At 35.5% G+C, this 17,062-nt stretch overlaps 1 protein-coding gene across 7 annotated transcripts; it reads right to left on the reverse strand.

Annotated features, from left to right (window-relative positions):
* Positions 1-1,319: 1,319 nt before the first annotated feature.
* LOC124222350 (Ubiquitin specific protease 8) lies at positions 1,320-14,529 on the reverse strand. Of its 7 annotated transcripts, none has more exons than XM_046633175.1 (13): positions 14,452-14,529; positions 13,328-13,621; positions 12,758-13,134; positions 10,380-11,316; positions 10,028-10,203; positions 9,769-9,922; positions 8,580-8,762; positions 5,760-5,993; positions 5,490-5,594; positions 5,174-5,386; positions 4,531-4,886; positions 3,941-4,056; positions 1,320-1,971 (listed from the first exon to the last, which is right to left on the reverse strand). In XM_046633175.1, exons 1-13 carry the CDS (start codon positions 14,512-14,514, stop codon positions 1,964-1,966), a joined length of 3,216 nt encoding a protein of 1,071 aa, XP_046489131.1. In that variant the 5' UTR covers positions 14,515-14,529; the 3' UTR covers positions 1,320-1,963. The 7 variants fall into 7 exon arrangements, with proteins under 7 accessions (XP_046489131.1, XP_046489127.1, XP_046489133.1 ...); XM_046633171.1 differs by lacking the exon at positions 1,320-1,971 and adding an exon at positions 1,980-2,936; XM_046633177.2 differs by lacking the exons at positions 1,320-1,971; positions 14,452-14,529 and adding exons at positions 1,980-2,936; positions 14,054-14,291.
* Positions 14,530-17,062: the final 2,533 nt, after the last annotated feature.

A 17,062-nucleotide genomic window follows, 5' to 3' on the forward strand; every position in this document is an offset into this window, starting at 1 on the left:
GGAAATTGGCGACAGAATCGAGGGACATTTCGCGAACCACTTTTAGCAGCGTGTGTCAGGGGGCTGCTCTAATCATACATGCATACCTAACGCTTTTTTGTGACTCTGGTGCTTTCTGGTAGGGCCGAAGTAGGCAGTTTGAATTGATAGGAATCAGAATTTACCCTACCGGTAGCGTGGTCTACAGCAGTGTGGGCTCTGAGCCGACATTTGAATGAATACAAGCGATAGGAGCTTCAACGCAATCCTTAGCTGGTTTCACCCGTACGGACTAAAATAATATATGAGCGGAAATAGAACAAGGCAAATTATGTTCAGTATATCGACGAACATTGAGATTAGACTGTATAAAAAATATCGACGGTATTTTTTTTTTTGTCAATTCAAGTCGTAAATATTTTTCGAAATGACGGAAAAAAGATATTATCCAAGTTTCAGCTCTTGATATCAATATTTAGAGGTCCTCGTCGCGATTTTCTATTTTCCATTTAAATAACATGGGGATTTTTTTTTAAACTTTAGAAATTCATAACTCGTCAATGAATTTGTGCACTGATAATACCAGAAGATATTTTTGTTGGAAATTGAACGCTCTACAGAAAAGGTCTCTTATCATTTTACGATAAATCTACTCGTTCAAAAGTTAAAGTCAAAAGGTATTTGAGGACCTTAAATAACTTTTGAAACAGTAAATTTATTGTAAAATCAGACCTTTTTTGTAGAGCGTTCAATTCCCTACAAGAATAAGTTTTGATCTTATCAATAAATTAATGCATTGACGAGTTATAAGATTCCAAAGTTTAAAACATATTTTTCCCTTTGTTATTTAAATGAGAAATACAAAATCACGATCTGGCACCTCTAAATATTAATATTAAGAGCTGAAACTGGGACATCACCTTTTTTTCGTTATTTCGGACAACATTTTTGAATTGAATTTTGAAAAAAAAAAAAAAACTAGCCGAGCTTTTGGATACAACAGTCTAATATGGGAAATCTATTGGTTAATGAAACGGGAAGAAAGATTTACTACAATAACTAGACATAGCTAAATAGACATACCTTTACCAGATTAGACTTCTGCATAAGTGCATTCAACAAATTGTGAAAAGTTTGTCTCTGAAAGCGAAAATGCATGAAGAAATCATAATCTGAGTAGAGTACGTGCTACTCAATATTCCGAATATAGAAGAGATCTTTCGTGCGATTCTCTTGTACCATTGGAGATAATTGATATTTTTTTAATTATTCCATGATTCCACGGTTTAATTAAATTCAAATTTATTTACAAATTTTTGATACGTAAAAGTTTAGAAATGCTTTATACTCTCAAAATATTCATAATTTAAGCAACAGTCACGTCGAATTTTAGAGTAAATGCTAATACTTATATGTATGTGATGTATAGGCCTATATAATTGATAAGTAATGGAGTAGTTATTATGTAAGTTACGAGCAATATGCAAGAAGTGAAAAAAAGAATTGATTGACTGCAAAGGGCAAAATTCTCAGTTCACACAATTGCAAGTAAAATAAATATTTGTGTTAAGTAATTATGAATTCATACCTATATGTATAATTTTTGTCAAAGCGTTTGTAGCCATTCGAAGAAAACTTACAATCGCAGCTATTTACATTAAATACTAAGCAATATTAAAAAATCTGCATTTTTGTGTGTAAATGTATTTACGGCATTTTCCGTCAGTTAACTCATTTTTTTTCGAATTCTCAGACATCCGCGCTTATAATTGGTCACATTCAAGGGGTTCTCCTATTTCTGCCCGCTAAAATGAGTTTTTTTTAGTAATATGAAAAAAATTAGTTCCGAATTTTTTGTGCATGTTTATTGATATATTAGGTTTTCAAAAAAAAAGTGGTCAATCATTTTTACGAAAAATTCCGCCTCCTGACCTTCCTCGTCCGTGACGCCACAGATCTGCTGATGTGCCGGATTTATTCATTTCTATTTCTCTGAAAAAGAAATAAACGGCATTTCGGTTCTCATACATGTAGGTATCGTTCAATAAACATGTAAAAAAAAATTTGTTCAGCAATTGACCATTTTCTTAAGAAAAATTTTGTCGACTTACTGATTCATCGAACGATAGCCACATGTGTGCGGAATAAAATATCATTCGGTTTTACTTTAATAATAAACATGCGTTGGAAATTCGGAAATAATTGCTTGCACTGCAGTTTCATTTTTTTCGAATTACAAAACAACTCTTACTGTAGCGTACAGAGATGGGACACTCCCCTTAAGTACTAGTTGAGACTAGACTGCGTTTTCCCTTGCAGTGGATAAAATTTTTTATCAATACTTTATATAACTAAGATCAGGTAGGTATGGCAAAAAAGTTGGTGGTTCAAAAGAGTATTGATTTTCACTAAACTTTGCAACGCCATGAATCTTCCATTTTTGTTCTCTTTGGGACGGTAGGGTTTAGCAGAAGAAATAAAAAAAATAATTAAATAATTTTTTCACTCACTCGACACCTTCAATGTTATCTCTACATTTAAATAATTTATAAAGATATGAAAAAAACTTTCAGCAAAATTTGCATAGTGGGCATCTGCTACTTAATAGCGTTGGACATCTTTTCTTTTTTGCAAGTCTCAATGACAAAATCATATGAGATCAATCATTTGTGCTACTCCATGTGTACCTACTTTTCCAGAATCGTTTCAGTAATTAGAATATACAGATTTTAAAATTAAAACTAACCGGCGTGTACCTACTTTTCCCAAATCAGTTTAGTAATAACAATACACAGAAACTAAGGTTATAACTAACCTGCGATTCTATGGTAAGATAACCCGTTCGTATTGAGACTGTGGACATTTTTTTTCAGTTCCATTAAATACCCAATACCCGCAATTCTTATTTTTTTGTAGGTTATTGTACATACTTCTGTGGATTATGAGTTTTGCTAGACCTGTTTAGATCCAAGTTATATGAATTTGTGAAAAAAAATTCACCACACATGATTGATTTAAAAATTTTACCAAATTTACGATGTGTGTAAAATACTTTTAATTAGTACTGAAATGTGGTCTATTATGAACAATATCTGAGTGGGTTGGGAAAAAGTAGCCGTACTGTCAAAGATTGTCATTATGGATGACACACTTTCGAGTGCTGCGATTATTATATATTTATACCTGGGCTTATGTTTACAAAGAACATGTCTGATACGAACATAGAAATAAAGTAAAATAAAAAATCAATAAGTCTTGGCAAAAATATTAGATATCTGACTTATGCTGCAATCGTAGTGTGTATAATTATATTGTCAGATCCAACTACTTTCTGAAGGTGAGGTGGTGAGCATCCAACAAGTCAAGTAATTGGGATATAAGTAACTCAGTCGTTTAGCCACTAGTAACACAGTAAGAATAAATTAATTGAAAAATATATATCAAGGTAAAAGTATGCAGCCCAATAGTTGATGTGATGACATGCTTTTACCGCCAAGTCAGAGAATAAGATGAAAAATTAATGAATATTAATCGTCGCGCTATCGAACGATAGGCGTTAATGTTGAATAAATGTAGAAACACGTGAACGTAAGAGGTACGGTCCTTGTATATAGATACGTAAAGCAAAATATGATTTAAATGTATTAAAGCGTATGTATTTCACACTAACGTTTATATTTGCAAGTGCTGCATGGATATTAAATTTCTGGCATACCCACAACATATTGTTCTGGTCAAAATATATAACACTAATGATATGCAGTCTGTCAATAAGAAATCGGGCACCAGCTTTGCATTAATTGAACAATTGTTCAAGATTACTAAATTTAACTTTGATTCGATGAGTCCGAAGTTTATGTTTCTTTGCGCTTTTTCCATTTCTATTCTGACAGATCCCATACATTGTTTCTTATTTTTAAATTAGTTGTTTATTCTTAGATATTAATATTTGGCTACATGCCTATGTAAGGTGAATTTCGAACAGATGTGTAGAAGAGTAAGTAAGCACTTGCAGTTTGTGATTTCACCTCACTCGGCGGTACCTCTCGCACAGTATGATCATCGTATTTATACCATCTGAAAATAAGAGAATATCTATTGTTAAGTAAAACTAAAGTGATACAGTCACAAAATTAAGATAAATCGGAACAAATCTTCAAGTTATTTTCAGTTCATCTAGCTGTCTACTAGATTTTATAGCTGTACTAAATACAAATACAAATTTTTGTAGAAAGATTTTGAAATCCATAATTCGCTTTACAAAACTATATAATATCGAATCCAAGACATAGATCTTGTTTTGCACTTCATGAAAATGTGTGTGTATCTGAGAATCATGAGGTAAACAAAGCTCAAAGTAACGTAGAATTTTTTTTCTAGATAATTTGAAAATAATTATCTTGTAGAATGATCTAAATATTATTTCAAAATACATCAATTTTATTTATTATTTTTCTTTTTTCGTTTTTATAAAATCTCCCTAGTTCACAACAATCGTTGTGAATCTCAAGTTAAAATTAGGACGCAAATATTCTTGTTTTAGGTACTGACTTATTTTGCGAAGCGCTGTTACAGTAGGCAGTGTAATGGCCACCATCCATAGTTCCATAATGATTCGAAACCGCATACAAATTGTAAGTTTGTTGATAAGAGTTTGGCGTAGTAATGTTACTTCCAGAATCGTATGCCACATAACTCCTTAGATCAAGTGAAACAAGGGGGAAATCGACCGCAGTATTTATTTTTTGTATCCATCCACCAGTCTCGCCAAACCTATTTAGGTGAATTACTATTATCGGTGCCAGTTTAACAAAGTCAAACTTTTTTGTCGCGTCTCTTGCAGTTTTACAGCTTGGACATCTCCATCCTGAAACTCGTTGTCCGCTTACATACTTCCTTATGCAGTCCTGAAAGAGAGATTATTGTAATCACTTTATTTACCTCTCTCGGGAGAACTTCATTCCGGAGGCAAGTATTATAAAAATCTTTATATTAAAATGAGATCTGAAAACTGCAGCAAGCAATCGCAAGAGACAGAAGTACAAAAATTCCTGGAAAACTTCGGTTCCAGTAGATCGCGACTTCATGGCGAAGATACAAATTGGGTACTTTACAGCATCAACAAGACAATAATGTATTAATGCTCAATAATTTTGCTTGGCTAACAATGAAACTTATTAAGTAGATGACGTACATCTAGAGTACATCGATTGGTGTCTGGAAGAGATAATGTCAGACTGTTGAAACTTTCATAGGTTGTGCTGCTGTTTCCACATGTAGCACAGCTGATGGTGGATCTGAGTTGACCGAAAAACAATTGAGATATTATAGAAGTTTGACCATCCAGAGCTTTATCCCATTCCTTGTCTGCGTTACTAATCAGGCGATCTACTTCCGGTTTTGCCTTCTGTGGGAGGATTGGTAATTGGTAATATGATTCATTTATTAAGAATTGTATCGTTATTGCGAATTTTAAAACGATGTGAGCCAGTTCATTTCTTTATTCCTACCGTTTTGAGATCGTTATGCATCCAGTCTAACAGGAATGTTAAAAATTCGTGAGAATCTTGTTGTTCATAACTCTCGAACTGCATTTTGTACTGCCCAATTGCTACCTGATAAAATTTTAAATTACGAATCGTTTTGGCTTTTTTTTTATTCCAGTGAAATTTACAACTTTGATGACAATATTATGCTATTATCAGCATACAATAAAATATTTGTTTATCAGCTTAGATTAATTACATTAAACATCTCTGTATAAATCTTTGTCACTATACCTTGAGATCCCTGGGTGATATACTTCGATAATGACCACACCAAAGCGCTTTGATCACTTGCGCGACTTCTTCAACAACTTGGCCTTGGGTCTTTTTGTTTTTTGTATTTAAATCGTCGGTATAAAGTCCGTGGATGAAATATCTTGCCAAGCTAGTCGTGTTACTCAGGCACTGAATTATACTGTTCATGTAGCAAGAGTTTCCAAGGTTTTTGAGTCCAGTTATACCAGGATGCTGAAGTCAGTTGAAATTAAGCAAGGTGAATACTGGCATTTTACAAAGAATTATTTCAAAGCCTATCATTACTAATGATTAATAAGAAATAATTTCACTAATCGCCTTTATTTACCTTCTTGAAATAACTGATGATGTATTGGGATGATAGCTTTCTATGTACTCTTGTATAAACCATATTTTTTTGGCGGTAAGAATATTAATTTCATTTAAAATTTGATGCATAAAAGTGAAAAATTAAACCAAGAAGTAACTAATTTTTTGTTTTCTCAAGGGCAACATATTTTTATTATGGGAAATAACAATTAAAATAGTGATGTGAAAATTGAATTGAACCGATGTATCGCAATTTTTGAATTTCAAAAGGCAAACATTACTGGACATAGAAATATACCATATATAAACATAGAAATGTAGCCGGCATGATGAAGAAGCAAAATTCATACGCCGTAAAAATTATTCCTGCAGCTATGTGTACACACAATACAACAAATGTTGCGAACCCCAGAAACCACGTGAATTTTCTATTGTTTTTCCAGAAAATAAAGTGATATCCAGAAACACCTGGTACCTGGGTAGGTAGGGCAGTAATTACAGTTTTTTTTCATTGTGGTCTCTTGGAAGGGATGTATATATTGAACATTAGTCATTAGATTGGATTGGGAAGCCCTGCATGATCTCCCATGCTTTCATATACATCTATGTGTCTACTAATTGGCAAACGTGACCATGTAGCACGTGGAATATTGTGCCTACACAATCTGCGTATATGTATACTAATATAATCCTTATTCGGAATCAAAGTTAGATTTGAATGTCTGTTATTCAGGGACCAAAGATGGGTTTATTTTCGTTTTCACGGCTTTGGCCTGTCAGGGATCAATTGGATATGCTTAGTAGCATCTTGGGTTCAACTTAAAGAGCAGCATGATTCTGGTACTTTGATACTGTTTAAGCTGTAGTTAGTTGCAAAAAATAGAAGTCATGCTATTCCGTTGAAACAGTATCATGTTACTAATTGCACTATATCAAGGGAAGTAGAATATGGATTATACAAGTAACATTTCAACAATCAAGTACATTATTCCTGCTATCTACGTATCTGATAAGAGGCGCAAGGTCAGGTAACCAATGATAGCTACTCGGTAGCCGAATCTAAAGATCTTTCACCACATGTTTGCCGAGGTGGTAATTATTTTGACACAATGACAACTAAAATAATATTTTACCTTGTAATGAAGCAATGAATAGAAATGGAATCAAATACTCACAGGATTGCTATTGTCAACTACATTGAGGAATTTGATTTGGACCATCTTCTCTTGAGATGCTTTTCGCAAATGCTATTGTACTCTTCTATAATGCTTGGGAATTGAGATAAATCACTTGCATAAACACAGCTACTGTGCGCACACATCTGAGAGTACAGATACTAAGAGAAAATGCAATGAATGAAAGGGCCTATCTCAGAAATGATCAATCACAAATTGCTAAATATCACGTATTATGAGAATTCATATTAGTTGAGCAGTCGCTGCTTAACCAAACTAAATTAACATCGGAAACTGCTGGGTAACTAGCACATAACTTTGTTATCTCAATTTGATCATAATATCTTCTGCACACGTGATCAATGGATTCTGATAACATTTTACATTTTAATAACTCTTCGAAACGTTTTGAAAACTCAACTGTGCCAAGCAAGATCTGATATTCAAACTTTACACATTTATATATCATTTTGGTACGATATTAAATTATGTTAATAGAAGATCTTTATGGCCTCTACTCTTTGATAAGATTAAAAAAAATGATATCCATGTTGGGTACATAAATTATTGAAATCTAAGGCTGAAAGTGTCAATTTATTTATACATCACAGAAAAATATCGCAGTAGCAGATAATTTGAGTTTTGTGCTCGTTATCTGTGATATTGATGATTAAATGTCATCAGATATTGAGAACGCTAATTATGGTTCGACTTCTGCATTCATTTTATATAGAATCCTGATCCGCGACTTTCTATTATTCGTATAATAGCATCGTCTGAACGATCCATACCAAAATAAAACTATGATTAAGGACGCAACATGTGAAGAAGTGCTATTTTTAGTTACTATAAAAAATGACTGATAATTCGACGGGTACCAGTTAAAAAAGCATTTCTAAGAAACGAAACAGATAAAAAATCTCAACACTACTGTTTATAAAAGACGTGGGTCGGCATGTGGGCTTATAAGAACATATCACAAAGATGCATATGTCAAAACATTATTTTCACTCAACTGCAACTTAGCCGTTAGTCTCAATCAGTCTTTATTATTTATCTAGTTGAGATACGTCTTTTTCATTAGGTCCTGTCAAGTTTAGCACACTTAATCATTATAATTTTTTTTAGTATATGTTGGTAAATGAACTATTGAACCGTTCCATTTATCAGACTGCATATATTCGTAACAGGTACACCCAGAACGTTTCGACTATCTGCACAGTTTTTATTGGCAGTATAATGATATATTCCATGATAAAACGGTGGGCCAATTTGAAGTAAAGTTATATTTGAATTATAAAGATCATTCTATTACCATGTTTCCGAACACTGGATTCATCCTCTGTTCCCGATCCCTTCTCAGAGGTTGAGTGTTGATAAAGGTATTGTTCATAATATTATTTTTATGTTGATGTTGTACCAGAGGCTTTGATGTTCTGTCCACTTGCGGTGTTTTACAGTCAAGACCTCGGGTCGCCGACTCATTACGAGTTTCCAACTGGTATATGGACCAAATGAATATGTTCACTTCAAGATAGGAAAACATACGCCAATTGGGAAAGTTGATGAAATTTTATATTCTTATGCATCCCCATAGGAAACGTATTTGTCTTTGTCTTTTGCGGACAACAAAGTATTCAAGTATGTAAGTCACAGCTTATACAATTAATGACAATCTGTAGCCGGATTGCACAAGATGACTCCGAAATAGATAGATACAAAAATAAAAATTCTTTATACAAATTCTGTATGCTATGAGAACTGAGGGCTTGAAATTTTTGTAATACTTCAGGATGCTGTAACATGCTCCAGACAATATTTTTTAATTTGATAAATGTTTTGACGAGCTTTTACTCGTCCGCAGAATTATTCAAAATATAAATTGTGCAAATTCATTGGCTAGATGCCGTTCGTTGTGGAATGTTATCTTCTTGATAGAAAAAGTTGTCTTCACGAATTGTAAAGAGGGAGAAAAAATTAGCCATGATAGTTGTGAGTGTAAAAATGGATATCAACCAAGGCATACGTCATGAATGAGAGAATGATAGACTGTGCACAAAATGATAAAACTGAATAGCATGATATGCTATCCCTGCTGGACGTTTGAAACAGAGAGCTCTAACTAAATTGAACAAAAATATTCATTACAATGTGGATCTCTCGCGCAAAAGAGTGTAGCTGCATTGATATACTCAGGGCCAGTCTAAGTCAGAAATGTCAATACAATGCAACCCCAGTCATACGAGAGTACTTTCAACATACCATGCGGATGCCTTGGAGCGGACCGCTTCAGTGCATTCAGGGCGACGCTGTTCTATATTAGCTTAAACGCATTGAAATTATATGAGTTGGCTCGCACTGTAAGTGCAAAATGTCTATTTCAAGAGACCATCTTTGTACAAAGGCAATTATGGGCTACCATTGTTTGAATTTCAATCCATCTGTTATTAATGAGCAAGTTAAAAGCAGATATTTACTTTGTATTGTGTCTTTAACTTCTTTACCTTCACGAGGTTTGGACTAGAATATGATCGTTTAAGAGCACTGTTCCTTATCTGTCCATCCTGTTTTAATGGGGTTTTTTTCGTATCCTTTTCAATAGCAGTTGGTGGAGTAGACATATTTTTTCGTTTCATTTCTTCATTTTCTTCAAGCTTTCTAATAATCAAATACATGTCGACATAGACAGTTGTTACAAAAAGAAAAAAAATGAGTCATACCATTAAACTCCATAGTGTCGCAAGATCCTACTTGGTCACTTACTTATCCCGTTCGCTTACAAGTACTCTTTGCTCAATGGCCAGATATTGGGCTTCCTGCTCAGCAACGCCAATATCAAGCTCAAGTCTAACTTCTTCGTCGTGATGTTTAGGGTTCACTTTGATTCCATCCCGTTTGCATCTGTCTAATGCTTCTTTAATACTTGAGATTTGTTTCATCTATATATAAGAAAAAGCAGTACTTTTATGCAGTGTTTTTATACAGTACCTGAGTTTATAAAACTTCAGGCACATCACTATCCTCTGTCGCTTATTAACGAACTTAGTAAAGCAAAACGTAGTAATGAAAACAGAGATCTGATTGCAGGGTTTCTATTTTTGTGAAATTCACTTACTTTTTCAATCATAGCCTCATTTATGGTTAGGGTTTGTTTCGATGTTTCAGTCTCCAGTTGCGTGCTAACATCGTCATTATCTCTACGAACTAACTGACTCTCCAACAATAACTTTTTTTTTGCCAATTTCAACTGAGTGTTTACTGTATCACGTTTGAACCTTAATAAGTTTAGCACCTTCTCGGAGTCCAAATCATAGGTTTTTTCAATGTTAGGTTTACTACTGCGATCGACTGTTGGTTTTTTAACGTTGCTTTCTGCAGATTCAATTATTATACTTTGTACTTCATCATTCTGGCTGACTCGTAAACCGCTTGGATGCGAAATTTCTGCAATCTTTTTTGGTAAAATTATAGCTTTTGGCTGATCATCGATAGGGTCTGCTTGGATTTTTAATGTGCCAGTCAGTGTAGCAGAGTATTTGCTGTTCTTTTTATTGCTGTATAAAGTATTTACTCGATCACTATTTCGATTATCCAAAGTATTGGAATATCTAATTTGCGAATCTTTCTTCTCATTTAACATAGGTTTCAAACTCCTCGCCGGAATCTGCTTAACCTTTATTTCTGACATTGGTTGGTCTTCGTCCGATTGGTTCCACTCTGGGTATTCAACTTCCTCCAAGATTCCTGCCATGCTGTCATCTTCAATATCAGGGGGCATTACACCAGGATTTGTTGTAAATGTAGGGAAACAAGTTAACCATTCTTTGTATCCTCCGTGCAGCACAACTATCCTCTTATAAGCTACACCTGGATCCCAATCAAGCAGTATATTCCTCAGCACGTTCAATTGATTGGTTGATTGTAACGAGGCTTTAGTGGACTGCCAATCTAACAATACTATCAGATCGCAGTATTCCCGAGCTCTGTGCCGAATAACTCGACATGTTCTCTCATCCCCGTTCAATTGTTTAAAAAGATCGGTAGCTAGTATTCTGAAATATTAGAAATACTAGAAATAACCAGCGACATGTTTCATTCGTTTAATAAATAACAATTCAAGAATCAGTATGAAGACTGGGTGTATTTGGGAATAAAAAAAAAAAAAATACCGGGTTTTTCTAGAATTTCCCAGTGAAAAATATGTTTCTCCCAAGTGCCTAGACATAGATTATTGATATTACTCTGCATATCGAGGAAATTACAAGCCTTTTATATACTTTTATAACATCGCGCTTTAATTTTCATGAATGTTATTTATAGCTTGCAAAATACGAAATTCTATCAATAAAATTTGAGATCACAGGAGTGCGTGCGGGAGCTTTTCATCACCATGTTAAGAATTTCAGGGTACATTGATAATTTAAATGTGTAAAATATTTTAGAACCTTTATTTTCACATCAGGTTCATCGTATGTCTAATGGTATAAGGATGTATGTGTCATTATACGAGCTTTTACCACATGTAAAGATAAAAAGGCATATTTTTTTTCCTCGATCGTATTTAAGCGAAAAATATGAGCATACATTCGAAAACATTGAAATTCAAAAATGTAGTTAATGTAGAGCGTCGTACGTACGGTCGGTATGCCCTTTAATCACAAAGTTTATGAAAAATAATCATGTTCTCTAATGGTGTAAGGTCGCATTTTCCCACATACAACCTTATACCGTTGCGTATGATGTTATTTTTTGAGAAAATAAAAATTTTAAACATTCTTCCCAAAATAAACGAATCTTTACTTTTCAAAGATTTTTAAAGCGTTTGCAAGAAAAAATAAATCGGCGAATACGCCCTTGTACTGTTATGTCCGATATAATTATTTGTGAAAAAAAAATTTTTATCCTTTCCGAAATCAATAAATCTTTACATTCGAAAGGTTTTCAAAGCTTTAAAATAAGTTGGCGAATACGATCTTATACCCTTACGTCCAACATTATTTTTTGACAAAAGACGCAATTGTAAATTTTTTTTCAAAATTGAGAAATCTTCATATTTTGAAGGGTTCTGCATTGGTCGCGAAAAAAACACAAAAATGGCGGATGCAACCTGATATCATTTATAAGTGTGATAAATAAAAATATTTTTTGGTGCAAAAGGGTATATCCACCAAACAGAGGGCCATTAACCTCTATAATTTTTACGTCTAATTTTTTAACAGATTTTTTCTTCCGAGAAATTCGCATCTTTGGTGCATATGTCTTTATACCATTAGACAAACGATATTATTACACTATGTCAACCAGGCATAATGGGAAAAAATTTTTCTAAACAAAACATGAATTGTGCACTAATTGTGCAAAATTTATCTTACTATCACAGAGTACCAGAAAATTTCAGTTTTTCCCCAGTAAGAAAAATTTCTGGCATTTCTCCAGTGCGTATACACCCTGGAAGAGTATCTCATTTAAAGCCAATGAAAACTGTGTGTTTACCCAGTCTTTATTAGGTCAGTTGGAATGTTTATGCATTGATCGCTTCTGATATGTGAATTTTGAAAATCTCCTCGCGGTCTAATATCAATTATTATTATTCGATCAACCAGTTTTTGCATTTCTTGAAACATCTCCATGCATGTTATCGACGTTTCAGTCAGTTTGGTATCTGGGTCATCCGTCGGTGTGTCGGGTAAATTCAGCTCGATATCCCCAACTTCATTTAACAAATCATCATCGTTCATGTGATCGCTTTCAATTATCACCTTTTCAACAGTATTCAGTATCTGTTTAGTATTCTCTTCCAATCGTTTCACCTTATACCTGTTTTTCAATCTGTCAGCAATTTCCTCCAAAAGACTTAGTATCTCCTTTACCTGTAAATCACACACACTTAGCTGCCTAATTTAAGTAATGATTTTCGAAAAATCAATACTGCTCAAAAGTCAAGCAATTTTTCCTAAAAGGTATGAGGGCTGGATAATGTACTATTAAAAAAAAATGTTGGAAATAGGTCAACCTAACATTTTCTGCCATCTACCAAAATCTATAACTTTTGCCCAGGATTACCTTAGACCCCGAAACATAAGGCTTGAGAAAATCTTTGTTTTCTGTAAAATCAGGCGTTTTTTGGAGCCAGCGAATGCAGTGAATCCATCGCATATAAACTATATAAGCCATTTCATCATCTCCAGTCAATCTGTGTTTCTTTCCTTCATCCAGTAATTTTCCCAAAGATTTGCATACCATCTTAGGATTTTTTTTTTCGAATTTAACTTCTGCTTGGCTCGTTAAATCTTCGAAACATGTGGCACAATGAAGCGGACAAGTGGGTACAGTACTTGGCATTGTCACTGTAGGATTCTGTTTTTAAATTAAAAAGTCAGTCGGGTCTTCTGCTTAACCAACGTTTGAAATAGACGATTTGGAAATTGAGGTTCGTACAACTAGTTATTCCAATGATCAATTGAAAGTTGCACCGACATCGTGAAGTTTCATGAAAATTGGTACACATTGAACACGGTTCAACATGTTTTAATAACTTTTTTTTTATATAATACGAACTAAAAAATCGGTATCTGTGAGTTTGGGATAAAGCCAAGCTTCTATTAGTTGACTGTATTTCGAGGATTCTACAGATCCGATCATTACAAATACGTAGTATGCCTCATGAAAGGTATGTACGTCACACAACATTGGTGGTTATAGAAACGGTGACATTTGCTTTCACGTCTCTTTCGTCGTTGATTTGAACATACTAGTGTTTTAACAGTGGAAACAGAAAGATACAGTTACCCGCAACTCCCAACTGACAGGTGACAAATAATTAAAGTCAACGCAGGTAATCGAAGGCACTGAAATATACTCCACCTCAAACGCGTACCGCGCACACGGAGGTATTCAACTGGATCTGACTATATCACGGTCTTAATGCATCAGCAGCAAAAATGCTCTGATTGGTCAATTATGCTATCGGTTTTATGCCTAACTACAATTGTTTCAATTTTCCTGAATAAGCGGTCGAGTTATCAAACATTGCAATTGTGTTATCAAACACCTGTAAATGACCAACGATTGCCAGTATGAGGAATGGAATACAAAGCAATTTAGTGTTGAATGAGGAGCTGTCGTACGATGGTCGTACGTTAGGTGCGCCTGGATTGGGCAAACTCCGGGGACTATTGCATAACTACCCAGGCAGCATTCTGTTCACGGACCTCAACACATCCGTAGCATTTCATGTAGCATCCGATCATGAAAGACCGTGTTCGGCAGCACTTTGCGGCAGAATTAAGGCTGGAGCACATAAAATTACAGAGGCCATAGGCAGAATGCAGAAGCCGTAGCACATGCGCAATTGCAAAAGGCCAGTCCGTATGGTTTATGCATTCTGCCTATGGATTATGGATTTCAATCTACATAAAGATCCATAAGCCATATTCCATGGCATATGGCATAACGAACAAGAATTATTGGTGTGACAAATTTGACAGCAAACGGCGGGAAACACGCGACTGAATGCATATTTTTACTTCCTGAGGCATATAAACCAATTGGTATATATCACCTCATATTATACATGTATTTGATGCGGTAACTATGGGTTTGAAGTTATATTTCGTAACATCAGATGCTTTTGTAGAGTTTCGACTGCTTTTTTACATCCATGTGAGTACTTATATCCTTATTTTTTCAATATTGGTAAGCTTTAGGTTATATTTTTCTGACGATATTATTCTTTCCACGCACTTTATAAGAACACATGTCTCTATTTCGATTTGTGATTTACGGCAATTTTTTACCGTACTATTAATAGTCTTATATTATCGAATTCCTTCATATCATCTGTGTAATTTGGATATTTTTTTCACATATTATTATCATCTTAATATATATAAATCTCGTGTCACGATGTTTGTCCTCAATGGACTCCTAAACCACTTAACCGATTATAATAAAATACGCACACCATGTGCAGTTCGATCCAACTTGAGAGATAGGATAGTTTAAATCTCAAATTATAGTCGCAATTATAATATATTGCTAATTATTTGTCTGTTATTATTTGACAGTCACAATTATCTGTCAACTCCGAATGATTCTAACAGATGTCGATACCTTTCGACTGGGTTGAGTAAGTAATCAATAGATGGCGCTGCTATGGTAAATCTACGAACGTGTCATATAAGCTACATTTTAACAGCATAACTAGCAACCCATCCCGGCTTCGCACGGGCATATAATAATATAATAAAAGAAAATACACAATGTTTACAGTGAGTTTCTAGAAAAATAACATTTATATTATAACTTAATATTATTATATGCCCGTGCGAAGCCGGGATGGGCTGCTAGTAGACATATAAAAATACACCGCGCGAGCTCAGAGGTAGCCCGTTGGTGAATGCGATAGCGGGATAGAAAGAGAAATCTGCATATGGGCACATCCTTCTATCTTTGTCTAATCGCGCGCATGCGCGCTCAGCATTCTCGCGCAGTGTAGTATACTGGGCTAAGTTCAGAAACCTTACCCGAGTGACTCGAGTATCGTCGTTTCTTTGTTTATTCCCATGTGTTAGGCAGAGACAGTATGATATCCGAGTTCACTCGGGTAAGGTTTCTGAACTCAGCTCTGGCATACACGACTCGCGTGTCCCGCGCATGCGCGATTAGACAAGGATAGCGGGGAGCCTATATGCAGCTTTCTCTTTCTACCGCGCTATCGCCTTCTCAGCCCGCTCACGCGGTCTACTCTTGTATGTCTATGATTATTATATATAATCTTCCACAAAGCCGATCCTGGCGAAGCATACACGAATCATGCATGTCTGCGGCAGGCACCTCCCGGAAAACAACATTCGCAAGTCTTCAGCTAGGCAGGTCCTGGGTAGTCTGGAAATTCCACTGGAGGGGGTAGATCGTTTGAAGCAATTTTTGTGTTCACTAGTCGCCACTAGGTTCGTTGCGATCTTATCACAGCGGCGGGACCGGGAGGGTCCAGACAAGACCGTGGTATTCGCTCACTCACGCTCACTCATCGTATTTATTGAGGTTATTGTTATCCTGGTAACTAGACCGCAGCGACAACTGGTGGTGCCGCTAGAATCGAAATTTGCCCTCGCCAAGCGGCGCGAATAATCGTGGCTCTCAGCCAGCTCCCTGCAACTCTGTGTTTCAGAAAACGAGTCTATGTTGTCACACTCGGTAGAGAGCGTTAGTAGTACAGTTGCGCGGTTTGCGATATATATCAGTGGGTTTGCGCGATTACCTTTACGGCCTTTACAGAGTGCAACCCGTGCAACTGCACTACTAGCGCCTTCAATAAGAACTAAAATTATGTGACATACTAGGTTACTCTTTTTACTTTTTCGCTCGATCTAGTAGCAGGGGGCTGCTCTCAGCATAGGAGTTTCCAGACCTGTATACAAGACCGTCGTCCGCATAAACCGGCCTCGGATATTGCAGCCCTCCGGTCTTTGGTGCACAAATTGAGAAACACAGGCTTCAAGACGGTCACGCTGCGTTATATAGGAAGGGGCTTTGAGTGCCTAGACCACGGTCGTATGTAAAACCGTGGTTGCATCCAGTTGTTTGCCGCTTGTGAAAATTTACCTGTAGGCGTAGTTAGTAGGGGTTATGAAATAGTAAGACAAAAATTGTAGCGGATCACGGTGTAAGAATAATAGCGTTTTCCACGGATTGCACTGAGTGTGAACTGAGAGCGCACTAGCGGTAGACTCGTATTTCCAGCGTGTTCCACCGGCAGCTCGAGTGGGTGAATTTAGCACTGAGTGCGTAAAATAT

This window comes from Neodiprion pinetum, chromosome 6 (genome assembly GCF_021155775.2).
Source record: "Neodiprion pinetum isolate iyNeoPine1 chromosome 6, iyNeoPine1.2, whole genome shotgun sequence".
Classification (NCBI taxonomy): Eukaryota; Metazoa; Arthropoda; class Insecta; order Hymenoptera; family Diprionidae; genus Neodiprion; species Neodiprion pinetum.

Bases quoted from the DNA above. Each gene is read 5' to 3' on its own strand.
- LOC124222350 (XM_046633171.1), bottom strand. From the start codon at position 14,514: ATGATCGGATGCTACATGAAATGCTACGGATGTGTTGAGGTCCGTGAA. The intron at 11,317-12,757 runs GTAAACACACAG...CTAATATTTCAG, and splicing joins ACTGACCTAATAAAGACTGG to AATACTAGCTACCGATCTTT. The intron at 5,994-8,579 runs GTAATAGAATGA...AACTGACTTCAG, and splicing joins ATCCAGTGTTCGGAAACATG to CATCCTGGTATAACTGGACT.